The 15,577-nt window shown below is 47.2% G+C and overlaps 7 protein-coding genes across 7 annotated transcripts; 3 read left to right on the top strand and 4 right to left on the bottom strand.

Moving 5' to 3' along the window:
* Nucleotides 1-68: 68 nt before the first annotated feature.
* TrAtP1_005416 (uncharacterized protein) lies at nucleotides 69-1,425 on the bottom strand. The gene has a single exon (XM_014089338.2). The coding sequence runs from the start codon at nucleotides 1,241-1,243 to the stop codon at nucleotides 344-346; it is 900 nt and encodes a 299-aa protein (XP_013944813.1). The 5' UTR covers nucleotides 1,244-1,425; the 3' UTR covers nucleotides 69-343.
* A 780-nt stretch (nucleotides 1,426-2,205) lies between these two features.
* On the bottom strand, nucleotides 2,206-3,128 carry TrAtP1_005415 (uncharacterized protein). The gene is made up of 2 exons (XM_014089339.2): nucleotides 2,537-3,128; nucleotides 2,206-2,483 (listed from the first exon to the last, which is right to left on the bottom strand). Exons 1-2 carry the CDS (start codon nucleotides 2,912-2,914, stop codon nucleotides 2,358-2,360), a joined length of 504 nt encoding a protein of 167 aa, XP_013944814.2. The 5' UTR covers nucleotides 2,915-3,128; the 3' UTR covers nucleotides 2,206-2,357.
* An 860-nt stretch (nucleotides 3,129-3,988) lies between these two features.
* TrAtP1_005414 (uncharacterized protein) lies at nucleotides 3,989-5,130 on the top strand. The gene is made up of 4 exons (XM_014088919.2): nucleotides 3,989-4,555; nucleotides 4,624-4,743; nucleotides 4,801-4,821; nucleotides 4,884-5,130. The coding sequence occupies exons 1-4, from the start codon at nucleotides 4,206-4,208 to the stop codon at nucleotides 5,008-5,010; spliced, it is 618 nt and encodes a 205-aa protein (XP_013944394.1). The 5' UTR covers nucleotides 3,989-4,205; the 3' UTR covers nucleotides 5,011-5,130.
* A 146-nt stretch (nucleotides 5,131-5,276) lies between these two features.
* TrAtP1_005413 (uncharacterized protein) lies at nucleotides 5,277-7,006 on the bottom strand (the record flags this gene model as incomplete). Its single annotated transcript, XM_014089340.2, has 3 exons — nucleotides 6,649-7,006; nucleotides 5,999-6,587; nucleotides 5,277-5,928 (listed from the first exon to the last, which is right to left on the bottom strand). The coding sequence occupies exons 1-3, from the start codon at nucleotides 6,752-6,754 to the stop codon at nucleotides 5,277-5,279; spliced, it is 1,347 nt and encodes a 448-aa protein (XP_013944815.2). The 5' UTR covers nucleotides 6,755-7,006.
* A 436-nt stretch (nucleotides 7,007-7,442) lies between these two features.
* On the top strand, nucleotides 7,443-7,939 carry TrAtP1_005412 (uncharacterized protein; the record flags this gene model as incomplete). The annotated part of the gene is made up of 3 exons (XM_014088984.1): nucleotides 7,443-7,601; nucleotides 7,659-7,808; nucleotides 7,859-7,939. The coding sequence occupies 3 exons, from the start codon at nucleotides 7,443-7,445 to the stop codon at nucleotides 7,937-7,939; spliced, it is 390 nt and encodes a 129-aa protein (XP_013944459.1).
* A 1,594-nt stretch (nucleotides 7,940-9,533) lies between these two features.
* TrAtP1_005411 (uncharacterized protein) lies at nucleotides 9,534-12,212 on the top strand. The gene has a single exon (XM_014089341.2). It carries the CDS (start codon nucleotides 10,313-10,315, stop codon nucleotides 12,137-12,139), a length of 1,827 nt encoding a protein of 608 aa, XP_013944816.1. The 5' UTR covers nucleotides 9,534-10,312; the 3' UTR covers nucleotides 12,140-12,212.
* A 450-nt stretch (nucleotides 12,213-12,662) lies between these two features.
* TrAtP1_005410 (uncharacterized protein) lies at nucleotides 12,663-14,809 on the bottom strand. The gene is made up of 2 exons (XM_014088943.2): nucleotides 13,465-14,809; nucleotides 12,663-13,389 (listed from the first exon to the last, which is right to left on the bottom strand). Exons 1-2 carry the CDS (start codon nucleotides 14,006-14,008, stop codon nucleotides 12,785-12,787), a joined length of 1,149 nt encoding a protein of 382 aa, XP_013944418.2. The 5' UTR covers nucleotides 14,009-14,809; the 3' UTR covers nucleotides 12,663-12,784.
* Between the last annotated feature and the right edge of the window lie 768 nt (nucleotides 14,810-15,577).

The raw sequence follows: 15,577 nt of genomic DNA, 5'->3' as shown, positions 1-15,577 counted from the left end.
TTGATGAGGTACGATTCGGTAGGCTGATGGCACAAGGACGGCTATGGAAGAGCAAAGAGAAACACTAAAACGTAAAATAAAATCCACTAGATTCAATATAGCTGCTTCCTAGCTATAATACTAAGTATAAATAAAGTATATGAGCTCTTTTTATTTTCGCTATGCGAAGGCTTAAAGCAAGATTAAAGGCAATTTAAGAAACCACAACAACAGATGCCAATTAAAAAACGGAGTTCTATCTAGAAATTATGTATAATGCCAGAAAAGGCAGTTGCAACGCAAGTTACTCTATATAAAACAACGCATATCCATGTTTAAGTCTTATAACACTCGACAGAGACATTTACGCTCTATCAGAAGGCTCGCTCGTTGCTCTATTCCAAGACGTTCGAATAGCGCCCCAGTATTCTTCCGTAAACATTTGCATATGTCGCACATGCCCGCTTCCCTTGAACATGTGGTTATCAGACTTGTATCCTCTTTTTCTTGCTTCTGCAATATGCTCTTCTATGTCTTCGAACGGAATCAAGTCGTCATCCTCGCTGTAAACGTATAAATGCCGCGTATCTTTAGTCTCATAATACGGGTCTATAATCGCTTTCACGCTAAAGACTGGGGCAGGTTCCTTTCCGATAGCCCACTCGAGCACGCGATTTCCACAGAGAAAGCCGGCCCAAAGGGTTTGTGTCACGGCAAACGGCCAGGGGAACCAGTTTGCAGTTCCCAGCGCCATTGCCCGCGACCAGCGAGCCAGGTTTTCGCGTGTCATGATGACACTGCCAGGCGTGGAATCGAAGACCAGAAGGTGATGCGGCATTGGTCTGTCATGAACAGCACGATAGGCATTCAGCGTTGCAGCGTAGTTTATGCCGCCGGTGTTGGACATGATGTGTGCCAGCACACGATCTTCCCTGTTTTCAGTCTCTCTGTCGTCGTTGGATGCCTTGGGAAAGATGGCATCAATCACAGGCCGCATGGCCTGTGTGCGTTGGTCGAGGTTTGACCACATGGCTGTGGAGATGGGAGCCAGCACGACGATCTGCGTTGAGCAGGGGAAGAGATCTCTGTATCCATCGGCGTATTTGATCAGGTTCTTGGGCTGTCCATCACCCCATGAGTAGATGAGGACGGCCCTGGGATCAGTTGGACGCTCAACAGCATCGCTCTGTGCATCCGGGTGGCGGATGTAAACCTGCGCCGACAAGGGGGTGAAGCCCGGAAAAAAGTCTTTTTTCTCAATCATGGCGAACTTCTTTGGCGCCAATATGTCTGACAGGCAAAGACTGAGATAAAATGTAGTATTGATTGAAGAGGTTGAAACTTCTGGCACTCGGCTCAAACTCGAATTGGGCTGAGCATTCAAGTGCCGTCTTGGGATTGATAAAGACTGTCAAAATGATAATAGATCTTCATCTGGCTTTGTTGGGATGTGACTCGCGTTGTTGGGCACAAAATGACCCGCCTGGTCGGCAAAAATTGACAGATTCGTTATTCCTTCTCCGTGCCTCGGCTCGGTGACAAGTTTCGTAAGCAGGTTCGTGCTACGCCGTATTGCTTGTTATCAATTTTATGAAAGGCTCAAATGGAATTTAAATGGGAGATAAACGCGTTGATACAGAGATATAGTAGAACATTTTGAACCCTGTAATAAATCGCCCTTCAGAGCAACAAGTGGCGCTCAAGCCCTTGAGCAAAAGGCCCCAGATCGATCTCAATTGATCGCTTTCACATGTTTTGACATGTGCATTGGCCCACTCCGTTCAATGGCCCACTAATCTACAAATCCACAGGGACCTTTTAGTGCTGTCAGCGCCAACCCCCGAAAAATGAACAAGGCAGTTGGGTATTAATGCTGAGGGCGTTGTCAATAAATGAAGTGATAAATCATCTCTGCATAATTCAAAGACCTTATTTGGCAATAGGTGGATTTCGCTTTTTGATGAGTAGTCTCAACATTCTGCAGATTGTCTCATCCATACGAGGGGCATACCGCCTATATAGCAGCATTGTCGAAATAGGCTACCAACGGAAGAGATTCCATCCGTATGAACATCACTTCTTTGTCGCTTGTATAAATATAGCCTTTCAGTCCTTTTTGGATGGTAGATGGTACAATTTAAAACACTTAGTAAAACAAATTGCATGGCGATTGCGCTTTGTCATGTGTCGTGGAAATTTCGCTGATACGATATGGAACACTTGAAACGAGCAGAAGGACATCTTTTACATACAACTTTAACTCAGTCTCAATGACCATTCAAAACTATATAACGATGTATGAAAGGCTATCTTCTTCCAATACAATGTCCAACGTTTTGTCATTTTAGAGTATTGGCAATGTATCCAATACGGCAATGTTACTTCTGAAACTCCGGTCGGACCTTGATCTCCTCAACAACTTGTGCCGCATCAGGGTCGCCTTCTGCGGCTAAACGGTGTAACTCTTCAGTGTTATCCTTTACCCATTGCTCAAAATGGCCCGGCTATATTGCGTTGGTAAGTGCGTAATCTTGAGAGTTTATGCCTCTAAACTTACTAGTGGGAGATGGAATCCTGCTTCTTTCGCAACATCTAGCTCTCCCATGATAAAAACTCCTCTAAGCTGCTTTGCAATGGAGTCTTTGCCGACAGTCTCATTCCAGAAACTCTCTAGCTTGTCAGCCATGCCTTCCAAGGCCTGTTGGCTGCGACTAGTGCCACTTCGAAGGCTGACAAAGAGGCGGTTAATGCGTCTTTGTGTACCACCGACGTAGGAATCGGCTAAAAGGCCTTCAGAAACATCGATAAAGCGGACGTTTACGATAAACCTAGGTGACTTGAATGTAGTTGCATGCCAGTCTGTGATGGTACGAACCAGAGCCAACTTTTGGGTCTGAGTCAGCTTGGTAGCGAGTTCAAAATGATACATAGGCATCTTGATAATTTGGCAATAATAAAGTAATAGTTGCTGCTATTAAAAGTTTCAGGGAGTATATGGCTGGTATTATCATCTAGTTGCTCACTTGCTGCCACTAGGTTCTTAAGTATATCAATTGCAACCGATATCGGCTTGTCCAAATGTCTTTCTCAAGTCGATAGGTGGAATTAACTTGGTGATATTGACGAAGAATCCACTTAAAGGATTGGTCATCCGTCCGAAAAGAGAAATGGCTGCGCGCCATGCAGACAGGACTGTTGATCCTCTGCGGATATTGTCGGCAGAGATATTAAACAGGACGGAAACATGGAGAAGCGAAGGGCGTGAATATGTAAAGCTGATGACTAAAGTAAGCCGAGATAGGTTAGAGGGAATGTCCGGCTTCTAATCTTCACATCTCTCGCAACACCTCGCTAATTGTAGGCAATGAGGCCGGCCAACTAGTCAATGAGTGACATCACCATCTAAACACTCATTTATTATTAGATTCCAATGATTGGTGGTAATGTCGGTTGATTGAGAGAGGACATGTCAACCATATCCAAGCATCGGAAGATATTTTTCTGGATGGATTATCATTTCCACATTCTTTTTCTCAGGTTACGCAGTAGGACACGCGAGTATCTACTGTCCTAGTAACTAAAATATAGACAAAGACTCATTTCTGACGTTCCTGAGAATGGTGCAGTGGAGCTAGTTCAGTATTATAGCAGCTCAGATGACCATTTTTGGCCGCCAAGATACTTGGCAAGGATAATCATTGATGCAATCGATGTGAGTTCTGAAGGCATCCAGTTACTGCTTTAATCATCGGTGCTTTCAAAGCACCCCGTTTTTGGAAGAGTAAAATATTCTTACTTTTTGGCGGGCTTTCTTTACGGCCTTCTGCGGCCCTCTGCGGCCTTCGGTGTTATGCGGTGTTTTAACAAGTCCGCAACACGAGCTAATGACCTTGAAACTTTACGAAATAATGCCACGCAGGATAATAAATCGGAGATAAGCAATGTAAACCGCTCAGTCTGTTTTTTTATTGCCGATATAGTTAAACAAAGTTGCTCTATTATCTGACAAATTTTGCTGACGAAGAAAAGAGTTGGGGGTTTTGAAGCCATGCACGGGCTTGGATGGCCAGTTCCTCTGCGTACCTTGGTCGATCTGCTTCACCCTCCTACTCTATATAAACCCAACGAGTTCAGTCTAATCTTCTCAGATTCACATTTCACAAGTATCACAGGCGCTATCTCTTTATCAACCAACAAACACTACATCAAATATTTTGACCGCCAAAATGCAAGAGAAAACAGCTTTCCTGTTGATCGATCCGCTGAATGACTTTTTGCATCCAGAGGGCAAAGTATACCCTGCTCTCAAGGATAGCATTGAGGCTACCGACACGGTGAACAATCTCCAAAAATTTGTTAAGGCTGCAAGAAATAGCCATATCCCTATCTTTTATTGCCAACACCAACTATATGAAGAAAACTCATATCATGATTGGAACCACATGACAAAGAGCCAGCTCAGAATCCAACAATCGGCCTCATTCGCAGCAGGGAGCTTCGGGGCGGAAATTTATAAAGGTCTTGAGCCGGATCGCAGCAACGGCGATGCCATTGTGTCGCGCCACTGGAATAGCAGGTAATCCATCGACTCTCTTCATATGCTTTCAAGTATAAAATACGCCAAGGCTGACGAGAAGGGTGCAGCTCTTTCGGCAATACTGATCTTGACTATCAACTTCGCCAACGCGATATTACGCACGTTGTCTGCGCGGGCATGGTTGCAAACACATGTTTGGAAGCTACCGCTCGCTATGCAATTGAATTGTAAGTCTCTTAAGCCCAAACTACAGTATACAGTAACTAACAAACGTGCTATCTTAGGGGGTATCATGTCACGATCATGTGCGTATTTTCGCAGGCCTATCAAACTTTACAAGGTTCTAATATGCTAACCCTCATTTTAGAAGCGATGCGACCGCTGGATTTTCAGTTGAGCTGAGAGATGTCGCTGAGAAAGTTGTCTGGCCCACTATTGTGGACGAAGTCTTGACCATAGACGAATGGAGCGCAAAGTCTAACAGCGCAAAGTAAGTGGCGCAACTATTGTGTTGTCCGGACTTGCCGAGCGGGCAAAGATGGAGCGAAACTCCCACCATCAATTATAGGAACGAGTATAACGAGTATAGCTCTTGAATAAATACAATTTCTGATATGTTTGTTGGAACACGCAGCACAATTTGAAGTAACAAAAAGACTTGATAGACACAAGCAAGTTGACTTATACTCCATCAGTAACTGAATTGACAACTGCTCTAGTTTAGAAACACAGTAGAACGCTTAGAAGAAATGAGATATATCTACAATCCTACATACTCCTTATTGGCAGCCTTCTCGCAAAGCTCCTTCAAAGCTTTTGCACCATACTCAAAATCCTCTAGTTCGAGATACACCTGAGCTGAGAATCTTGCCCACAAAGATCCCGAGATAAAGGCAATATTTACAAACGTATTATAATCCTTAGCAAGGCGCTCAAGAATGAAGTCCATAACTTTGCCAACGTCTAACAAGGGAACTGAATGCCCGTTCTCTTCCACGACAGATGATGCTATTTCCAAGGGAAGACGAACGTTGGCAAAGGCAACTCGTTTTGTCTCCGGTATAGATAACGGGCGACTCTGCAATATCTCGACAGCGGCCTTTTCGCCCTCCCGAGCTAAATTCTCGCAATAAGCCCGTATAGCCTCTTCCCCGCCGCAGATGTCCTGCCTAAAGCGAAGTGCGGCGGGGACGCACAACGGCGGCCCATTGTCAATTGTTCCCGTATAACTAAATTGGAATACAAATGGGTTCTTGGATGCCGGAAGCTCGTACGGGCTTATGTATTGTTTCTTCTGTAGAATTTCGGGAAGAGGCTGGAAGCCATGCGACGTTGGGATGGAAGATCGCATGAGATGTTGGTTCTTTGAGGCTACATACAAAACGGCGCAAGTATGTGGCACAAATAGCCATCTAGATATTGTGTCGTTATTAGCCATCATATCTCTCAGATAATAAGCAGCCATTGGAGAACAAAACCTACTTGTGACAGTTCGTGGTGAAGAAATCGGCTCCGAGCTTCTCCATGTTCAAATCAATTAAGCCAATTCCATGAGCGCCATCGACAGCGCTTAGAACCCCAAAGTCTCTACAGATCTGCGCCAGGCGCTCAAATGGCATTCTAAGCCCTGGCATGCTCATAACTGTATCGAAAATGGCTACGCGAACGCGGCCGTGGTTCTCTTGTAGGACTGATTGAAACGCCTCGACAAGCGTATCATCATCGTCCACGGTTGGATCAAATGGAACACAAACGCTTTCCACGAGTGTAGTCTCCACAAGATAATCAATCGTCTTCTCGATTGCTCCGTAAGTTCCTTCTATGTAAGCAATCATGTCTCCTGGCTGATAGGTCAAATTGCGAAGTACGGTATTCAGTGCCACTGTTGCGGTCGGAACTAGAACAATTTCATCTGTATCGGCAGCATGTAGATGACTAGCAATGAGCTCACGGACTTCATCTAATTTTGCCGGATACTTGTATCGGACAAAATTATCGGGCTCAGCTTGTACTGCGTCTTGGACAGAACGTAGAGCATCTCGCACTGGACGAGGATATCCGCCATAAGATCCTATTAAACAACGTTAGCCATATTGTTTAATGCAATTCAATTTATGCTGCGTTTCAATAACCTTGGTTTAAATGAATAAAGCCTGGTTTAAACATAAAGTGTTTCTCTCCAAAAACTTTGCCGAATTTGGGAGAATTGGCTGTGTCCATTGAGCTGGTCATTGACATTGTGAAACAAGCTCTGACTCTGTAAATAAGTGATTTGTAATTGATCTCGTGTTGGTATATCGAGGGAACTTTACGGATAGAATGAAAAAAGACTTTGACTTTATGTCGTTGGAGATCTTCCTCAAAGCAATCGACTTAGCTAATACACCTTACCTGATGATTCTAGACGCCGTGCAGAGCTACGCCAATCCAATCGCTGCATGACCAAAGCAATTCTCCGTCATTATTGGTTTCCCACCAATAATTGACAACTATAAGTCGACTAGTCTAAGTTGCTGCACATTTCAAAGGTAACCGCCATCGGTGGATAGGGCCAAGGCTATTAACGGCTTTGCTGATTCAGCTTGATTATTAAAGAAATAAGATCCTTATCACCGGAACCGGTGGTGCCCCGGGTTTTCATTGCCGATGACAAATCGGTTACCTAAGATAGAAAAGAGCATCTTGAAATGGCGTCCGAGATAGGGAGCGATATGGAATCATTGACGCTACTACGCCCTTGTGGCGGGGCTGACAAGAAGAGCTCAACTCTGATTGCTACTTCAAAAACAATACGCAAATGGGGCCAATGGTTTTCTCAAGATAAAAGACTGAGCATCAGACAAGCTTTCAGCATTCACATATCTCATTCATCAGATACAACTTCATAAACTTTATTCATCAAACCTCTTACTTAGACATAGACAAAATGCCTAGCCCACAGCCTGTTCAAACAGCCGCCGCTCCGGCACCCATTTCACTCTTCTCGCAGGCTCAAGTCTACAATGGCCTCGTGTACTGTTCAGGAAACATCGGCATCGACCCCAAGACAGGCAAACTCATTGAAGGCACCGTAACGGAGCGTACCGTAAGCAACCCTTCGTATTCGCAATGAGAACTCTTGGCACTGACACGCTGGTCACAGGAACAAACTATCCGTAACATATCTGCGCTTTTGGAAGCGGCCAACTCATCTCTCAAACGCATCATCAAGGTCAACGTCTTTTTGACGACCATGGACAACTTCGGACCGATGAATGAAGGATATGCAAAGTTCTTTTCCGCTCCATTTCCTGTAAGTGTGCTTTTTGCCTACTACAAACAAAGATAATTAACGTGTTTTAGGCTCGAACGTGCGTGAGCGTCGCTGGTCTGCCAATGGGTGCAGATGTAGAGATAGAGTGCGTGGCAGCATTGAACGAATAGATATGCTTTGTATCTGCTTATATAAGTGAACGGACGTTGCGTGCACATTGAACTTGATACGTAACCTATAAATAAGACATAAACCTCACTCCTCTCGTAGTTGAGGGAAAATGTAAGTTGTCTCCTACGGAGTTGTGACTTTAATGTTATTACCACCTATTCCATCCTGATGCCATTGTGTGTCAACTTCGTACTTGTAGTCAGATATGTTGGTCCATAAACTTATAGGTGGTTGTAATGACGTTCAATCGCGCTGTGTAGCAAGATGAGACATCTTTCGATCACTTCTCCCAGTAGCCTAACCAATATAGCCTACTCCAGCCATTCAATTACAACTTGAAGTGTAGCAGATTATGTCAACTAAGCACCAGTAGGATATAATGGCGACCTCACATAGTAATGAGGCTCCAAAGTTGTCATATCGTAGGTGGCCCAGTCCACGCCTGTAAGCCATGTTCAAGTATTTACAACTTCAAAAACCCTTGTCATATTGCGGAGCAGTATTTCCGGCTCTCTGGTAATAGAGATGCGGGTAATATTCCCGGCCCCCGGGAATACATAATTGGCCCTGTATTTCCGCCTCTGGAAGATGCAGCTGCACGCTTATTCGGTCCGCATAGCGCAAGGAGATCCCTACGTATGCCACCAATCGAAGGATTTCCCTGTCAGCTACTGCACTGCGACGTGCAAAACTTCCGACCGCAGCCTCAAATGACCAGTAGAAGATCATTAAAAGGGATCATATAGAGCACCGTCATTCTTCTATGGTGAAAGCGGCTTGGCAGTTTATACACATCTACAAATATTCAGCATAGACCTACTATTCAGCCCTTTGTACCATTGCCTTATCTAAGGTGCCCGGTGCAGGTCAATATTTCCCAAGCTGATTCATGTCCGTTTCCATGCGCAGTAGGAATTGTTTGGTCGCCCTGTATGCACATATCAGCTGAGGTCAGGGATGCCAGTCGGATGATCTTTCGGATCAGCTACTGCCAGAAGCTGTTTGAACTGCTGAGTACCAATACCATCAGTCCACACATTCAGGTACCTGGTTTATGACGTGTAACCCGAGATGGACAGAAATGGGCGTTCCTCGGAATGATGAATGCATGCATTGTTGAAAGCGGTATTCATTTGCAGATCAAGAATCTCTTTTGGGTAATCTGCTTTAGGCTAAACTACGTAGTGTGTATCCCATTTATTCTAGGACCATACGCACGAGTATTATAAATCCCAAGGGTGATTGACAAGGCTGAGCAAGACGATTTTCTGTGAGGGCTTATTAAACGTTCATAAAATTAGTCCTCTAACAGGACTGAAGTCTTGCAATATTTATTAGCTACAAGAATAAACGGCGCTCAGATCGTACGAGAAGCGTCGATTCATACCCAGTCAATGTGTATAATGCTGGCAGGGTGTAATGGCATAGTGGTAGGTAAGCACTTAGTTTCGACTCATCTTGAGTCCTGGGTGCCGAGTGCCCGTGCCCATGTGTAAACAGGCGATCCGCCCCAACCGAACCCCCGCTTGACATTTCCCTTATCCCGGCCCGGGCCGCCAACGGCTGACTATTGACCATCAAAAGCTAGATAGAACTCCAGGGCCCGCCATTGATGCTCGATCTGCAGTCAGCTTATCACTTTTGTGAAGTTTGAAACCATGTGCCTGCTCAGGGGTAACTGGACCCTTCTGTAAGCCCTAAAGCTTTTGAAGGAGTTTGTGGTCTGTCGTCTTGAGCTTGCTTTCTAGGAAACGAGCTATCGATATGCGAAAAAGATAAATGGCTTAAGTTTTCAACGCTGCATTGAGGAGTCTACAAGTTTACGGCAAAGTGATCAATATAACGGCCCAGCAAGAAAGAGAGATTGGTTGGTAGCTTTTGGAAAGAATACCTAGCCGCTGCAGTTTCCTCTAGACCCATTTCCAACCACAGACACGCGGCAGGCAGGGATGGCATCGCGATAGAGGGGCACGGTATTATACCTAGACCCACTGTTCCCTGCGCACCAGGCACTATCGATTGTATCCGTGCTCGTACAAGTATGACTATGCTTTCCATATCAAGTGATTGCTTCAAGGGTCTAGGAACCCAAGTAAAGCTGCAAATAAGCACTAACAACTTGACAAGAAGTATGACTGGGGATTGCTTTGGGCGATCAGGAAGGGCTCCCTTGGCGTGATCTTCCGGCCCTTGTCTATGAATATTTGCTCACTTGACTCAGTTATGGCGGGCGGAAGAGTTTCCAAGAATGAAACATTGCGCATGCATATATATATATATAAGAGATCAACGCCAACATGGCTCTGGAAAGGCTACTCAGCACTCAAGTCTTCCCTCTTCACTGATACTTTGACTTTCCTTCAGAGTTCAGCATGCATATCAAGGAGAGCACAGGGCTCTTCGCCTTGGCGAATCTTGCCGCCCCGGCGGTCGGTCTTTCATTTACATGTCAGCCAGGTCAATCTTGCTGGCCGAGTCTCCAGCAATGGGATGCCTTCAACAAGACGGTATCTGGACGCCTCAAGGCTCCAGTCATGCTTGGAAGTCCCTGCTTCCCGAGTTCAAAAGACTACAACAAGGACGTCTGTGCCGAGGTCTTGGGACAATACGGTAATGGCACGTTTCGAGAGACTACGTTTGGATCTACTCAGTTTACGCAGTGGGAGTCTTGCGGTGCTGAGAACTGCTATCCTGGCTTGGTTCAGCCTCAAGCATCGACATGCTCTCTCGGAAGAATATCTCCCCTCTATGTCGACGCATTGGAGCCTTCCGACATCAGCGCCACCATCGCTTTCGCCAAGCAGCACAATATCCGCATTGTGCTCAAGAACACTGGACACGACTACCTGGGACGCAGTGCTGCTGCCAACACTCTCGGCCTGCGAACTCACAGCATGAAGAACATGACGTTTGCGTCTTCCTTCTCGGCCAAGAACTGCTCTGCCGCTTCTAACAAGAAGAATATCGGCATTATTGGCGCAGGTGTCACTGCTGAAGATGCAATTGCATTCTTCAACAATCACGGCATGATGATCACCATGGGAGCTTGCCACACAGTCGGTATCGCCGGTGGATATGGTCAATCTGCAGGCCACGGCCCGCTCGGTCCTTCCAAGGGCCTGATGGTGGACCAGGCTGTTGAATTTGACGTGATCACGGCAGATGGTGTTTTCAGAACGATCAACGAATGTAACGACCCCGACCTCTTCTGGGCAATGCGCGGTGGTGGTGGCCAGTCATACGCCGTTCTCGTCAACTACAAGTTCCAGGTCTACCCACAAACCAAGTGGGCTACATGGCTGTTCAACGCTACCATCACTCCACCCAGCTCCAACGTTACAGAGAATACCGTCTTGAGGGATGTTCTCACTGGCATGTCAACTGACCAGGAATCTTGGTCAAAGGCCGGCGTTGCTGGATACAACAACATTTTGCCCGAGTCTCTCACTTTCTTGGAGATTCTGCCTGCCGACGGCGATCCCTTGACCACCCTTAAGAATTTGACTGCCAAATTCAACACGTTGTTGACTACCCACCCCGGCATCAACGTCATTTCGAGCACCTACCAACAGTTCGACAGCGAGACAGACTTCTTCATCGGTCAAAACACCTTTTACACTCCAAACACCGCAGTTGGTCTGTCGTCTTCGGTCCCAAGTCGTCTCATCACCGTCGACAACTTCGAAAGCTCCGAGAAGATTGATACTCTTGTGACCAGCATTCTCAACGGCTTGGAAGCCGCCCGCGTACAACTTGGCGAGGCACTTGCAAGTGGAGCAAACGTTTTCCTCCTCAAGACTGCCCCATTCAACACTCCCGACGCAGCAAACGCAACCAGCACCCACCCCGCTTGGCGAAAGACCTTGTGGCACCTGGTTTATGGTGTTAGCTACGAGCCTGGCACTCCTGATTCCACCGCCAACCTGATGATGTCGGGCGCCCGCGCGGCCATTGACAAGATTCAGGCTCCGTTGTCTGTCCAGGCTGCCTATATGAACGAGGCTGATCCAGCTGAGCCCGACTGGCAGAACCTGTTTTTCGGTGAAAACTACGGCACGCTTCTCGCCATTAAGAAGAAGTGGGATCCGGATACCGTGCTCAACTGCTACAAGTGTGTTGGCTACCTTGGCGACCAGGATCCTATGTACTCTTGCTACGGCAGCAACCCCAAGGCATCAGTAGAGTATCCTTTCAATTAATGTGGATGAGTAATGAATGAGCGTATGATAGATATTGACATAGCGTAATGCATATAATGATAATATTCGAATTAACAATCTTGTCCGATACCATGTGAATAACTTGTACTACCATGATCGAACAATTATTTAATGATTGCAACAAAAAGCCACGTCTTTTTTTATATACCGTAGAAGAGATAGAAATAGCCCAATTAGCTGTAGTAGAAGGAATAGCAACAATAGTAAAACATTGAGTAGCAGCAAATGGTTATTTCGGTAAACATGAGGATACTTCCAATTACAGTATGTGTAATAACGAATCTGTAGAGCCATGTTTAAAAAGCTTTGTACAGGAAATATTCGCCAAAGCTCGATCAAGTTCATTTACGGCTTCAAAGCATACGCTTTTCCCATGCAGTGGCATCCCTTTAACTATGCGCTTGCACTTCAACTTCACATCTCACAGGTTGTCCGTATCAAGCATTCAGTTCAGAGGCAAAATTAGATATCAATGGCGCGTCGTTATTCATTTCGATTACATCATCAGCAGGCGCTCTTGCAAATATACACGTGTATTGCGGCCTTTGCCACCATGGATAAATTATATACATCAAAAACCATTAGGCCATCCGTCACTTTTCTTTTCGTTCCCCCATAGGAGCTTTAAACAGCAGGGAGGACCCAAGTGGTAACAGACTCAGTGGGAACATTGCCGCTCCACTCCTGGCCGCTCTGGGTAGTCAAGTGAATGTAGACGTCGTTGCCAAAGGTGTTCTCAATGACGACTGTGCGGGTACCGTCAGGGTTGAGAGAGGCAACGGACTGGATGCCACCGCTGCCGGAGTAGGTGTAGCTGCCAGTGCCGCTGAGGACGGTGGCGCCGACGGGCATAAACTTGCTGTACTGGGCCATCATGTAGTAGGCGGTCTGGAAGGTGTACTGGCCGTTGTTGATGGTGACGAGACCAGTGCAGGTGGCGCATCCACCCTCGGACAGGTGAGGGCCGTCCTGGGCGGTGGTGCCGAGGGTCCAGGCAGCAACGCCGGAAGCCCAGTTCTGGAGAGGGCCGATGGTGAAGCTGGAGGCCTGGTTCCAGGAGCCGGTGGAGGGAGTCCAGCACTCGGTCATGTACTGCTCCACGTTGGGGAACTGGTTCTTGAAGTTGGTCAAGACGGTCCAGTCCAGGCTGCTGGCGTAGCAGTGCCATGCAACGGCAGGGACGTACTCGGAGGCAATGCCCAGGACCTGTTCAGGGAAATCGGGCACGTCTACATAGTTTATGTGTTAGCCATAAAGAACGCTTGCTTTCATTATAGAGACGTTGATTGATGCGAGATACATACCGGTGTTGTGGTCGTAAGCCCAAATCTGGGTGTTGAGACCAGCGGCCTTCAGCGCAGGGCCGACGTAGTTCTGGATGAGGTCTCCCTGCTCGTACGAGAACATGTACATGGTAGGGTAGCCGGACTGGCTGTTCAGGGGCTCGTTCTGAATGGTAATGGCATCGATGGTGGCGCCGTGGGACTCGTAAGCCTGGATGTACTTGACAAAGTACTGGGCAAAGGAGCTGGAGTACTGAGCACCGTTGCCGGTCAAGTAGCCATCGTTGAGGTTGTTGTTGTTGGTGTTGCCGTCAATGGCGTTGTTGAGCTTCATCCAAGCAGGAGGGCTCCAGGGAGATCCAAAGATCTTCAAGTTGGAGTTGAGGCCCTTCATCTGAGCCAGCATCTGGGCCATGGCGGTACCACGGTCACCGAGGTTGAAGCCAGTCATGCCGGTATCAGCGTTGCCGCCATTGTCGTCGTAGGTATAGACAGGGTCGGCAGACAAGTCGGAGGCACCAATGGTGTGTCGCATGAGGGCGAAGTTGGCACCAGCGCCGGTCATGAGCTCGTTGAGCAGCTGGCTGAGAGTGCTGGCAGACAGCTCGTTGAAGGAAGCGACGGTGGCATCGGTAACAGCAGCACCGAAACCGGTAATCTTCTGCTTGTAACCGGAGCTCGTGTCGTCAATGCTCAAGTTCCAAGTAGACTCTGAGCCGGGAGATCCAGCGCCTTGGACGGGAGCAGCAATCGAGCTGAGCTTGTAGTTACCGCCCGAGTTGGAGGCATAGGCGGTAGCACCAGCCGCACGGGGGGCTGTGGGCAGCAGGCTCTGGAAGAGCAGCGCTGATGGCCACCTGGCCGGCGAGGGAGGCAAAGAGAGAGGCACGCATTTTTTCTTTGTCTGTTGTTGGATAGTCTTGAGTTGTCTTGAGTTGGAGTTTACAACTTTGAGGAGCTTGGGCTGCCGATCTCGAAACTCGTACTTCGAGCTTCAACGTCTTCTTATAAGACTCTCGGCCGATATCCCCCCCTCAACTCCCTGTACCGATTCAGCGCCCCAGCTCATTCCCAGTTCTTCCATGAAGCGATCATCCAGACCCAGCAATTCATAATCACCATCCTCATTTGTCCTAGCATGTTCATCGACTAGGAGGATGAGCATTACAAGTCGACGTATTCATGGGCATAGCAAATACCTAGTTCATCAGTGACGGCGGAGCCGCAACTCATCTGCCACCAATGGGCAGGCCAAGTTCCCAGCAAAACGGTCCATTTACGATTTCTCCAGAGAATGGTACTGCAGACCTACGTAAAGCAGACCTGCCCTTTAGATCTCCAAATTTAGGGGCGGTCTCAATGCCTGTCTCCCCGTAATATGAGTGCCGAAATACCCGTCCACAGGGGTGCCGAACTTCCGTAGTAGACCGTTTTGAATTGGCACAGCTGCCCCGTTCATAATAGGCCCGAAGCTGGCTCGAAAACATCACACTTTATTATATGAACTGCAGCGTCTAGAAGCTACGTTGTATCATGATGACGGTGCCGTTTGGGCATATTTCCGGATGATCTCTGCAAGATTTAGGAAAGAGATATTGCTGAGAGAGCACACGAGCAAGCTCGATTCGGGCCATGGCATTGGCGATAAAAGGCATCAACGGCACAGTGGGGCCAGCGACGCAGTAGGATCCATCTGACAACGCTGTCTGTTTCAGCAACAAAAGTCCGATCTGAAAACGCCATTATATCTGATTAGAAGAATGCAATCTAATTGACGGAATCAGTTGCCGTGCCCCTTGCCTGATCCTTCGGCTTCGTCCGTTATTAAGGCCTAGATTCCGCGAGCTTCAAAGGTCTGGTAGGACGGCGTACGAAGGCGTGAGACAGCACCGGAATAGATGGCCAAACAAACAGTAGTAGGATCAAGTGTTTTATATTCTAATATGCTTCGAACGTGACAGGCCAATCTATAAATACATGTCCTAGGCTATCGTTTTATGTCCTATCTTGTGTAAGCTGACTTACATGTACGTATATGCGCATTCCCTCGCACAAAATTCTCCCACAGGCGGCACACGGCCCCTAGGAGCAACAGATGTGGTTGGCTGCTTTCATCGCGGATTTAAGGTTATCG

The sequence above is a fragment of the Trichoderma atroviride genome, chromosome 3 (assembly GCF_020647795.1).
Source record: "Trichoderma atroviride chromosome 3, complete sequence".
Classification (NCBI taxonomy): Eukaryota; Fungi; Ascomycota; class Sordariomycetes; order Hypocreales; family Hypocreaceae; genus Trichoderma; species Trichoderma atroviride.
This window is presented reverse-complemented; position numbering and strand designations above follow the sequence as displayed.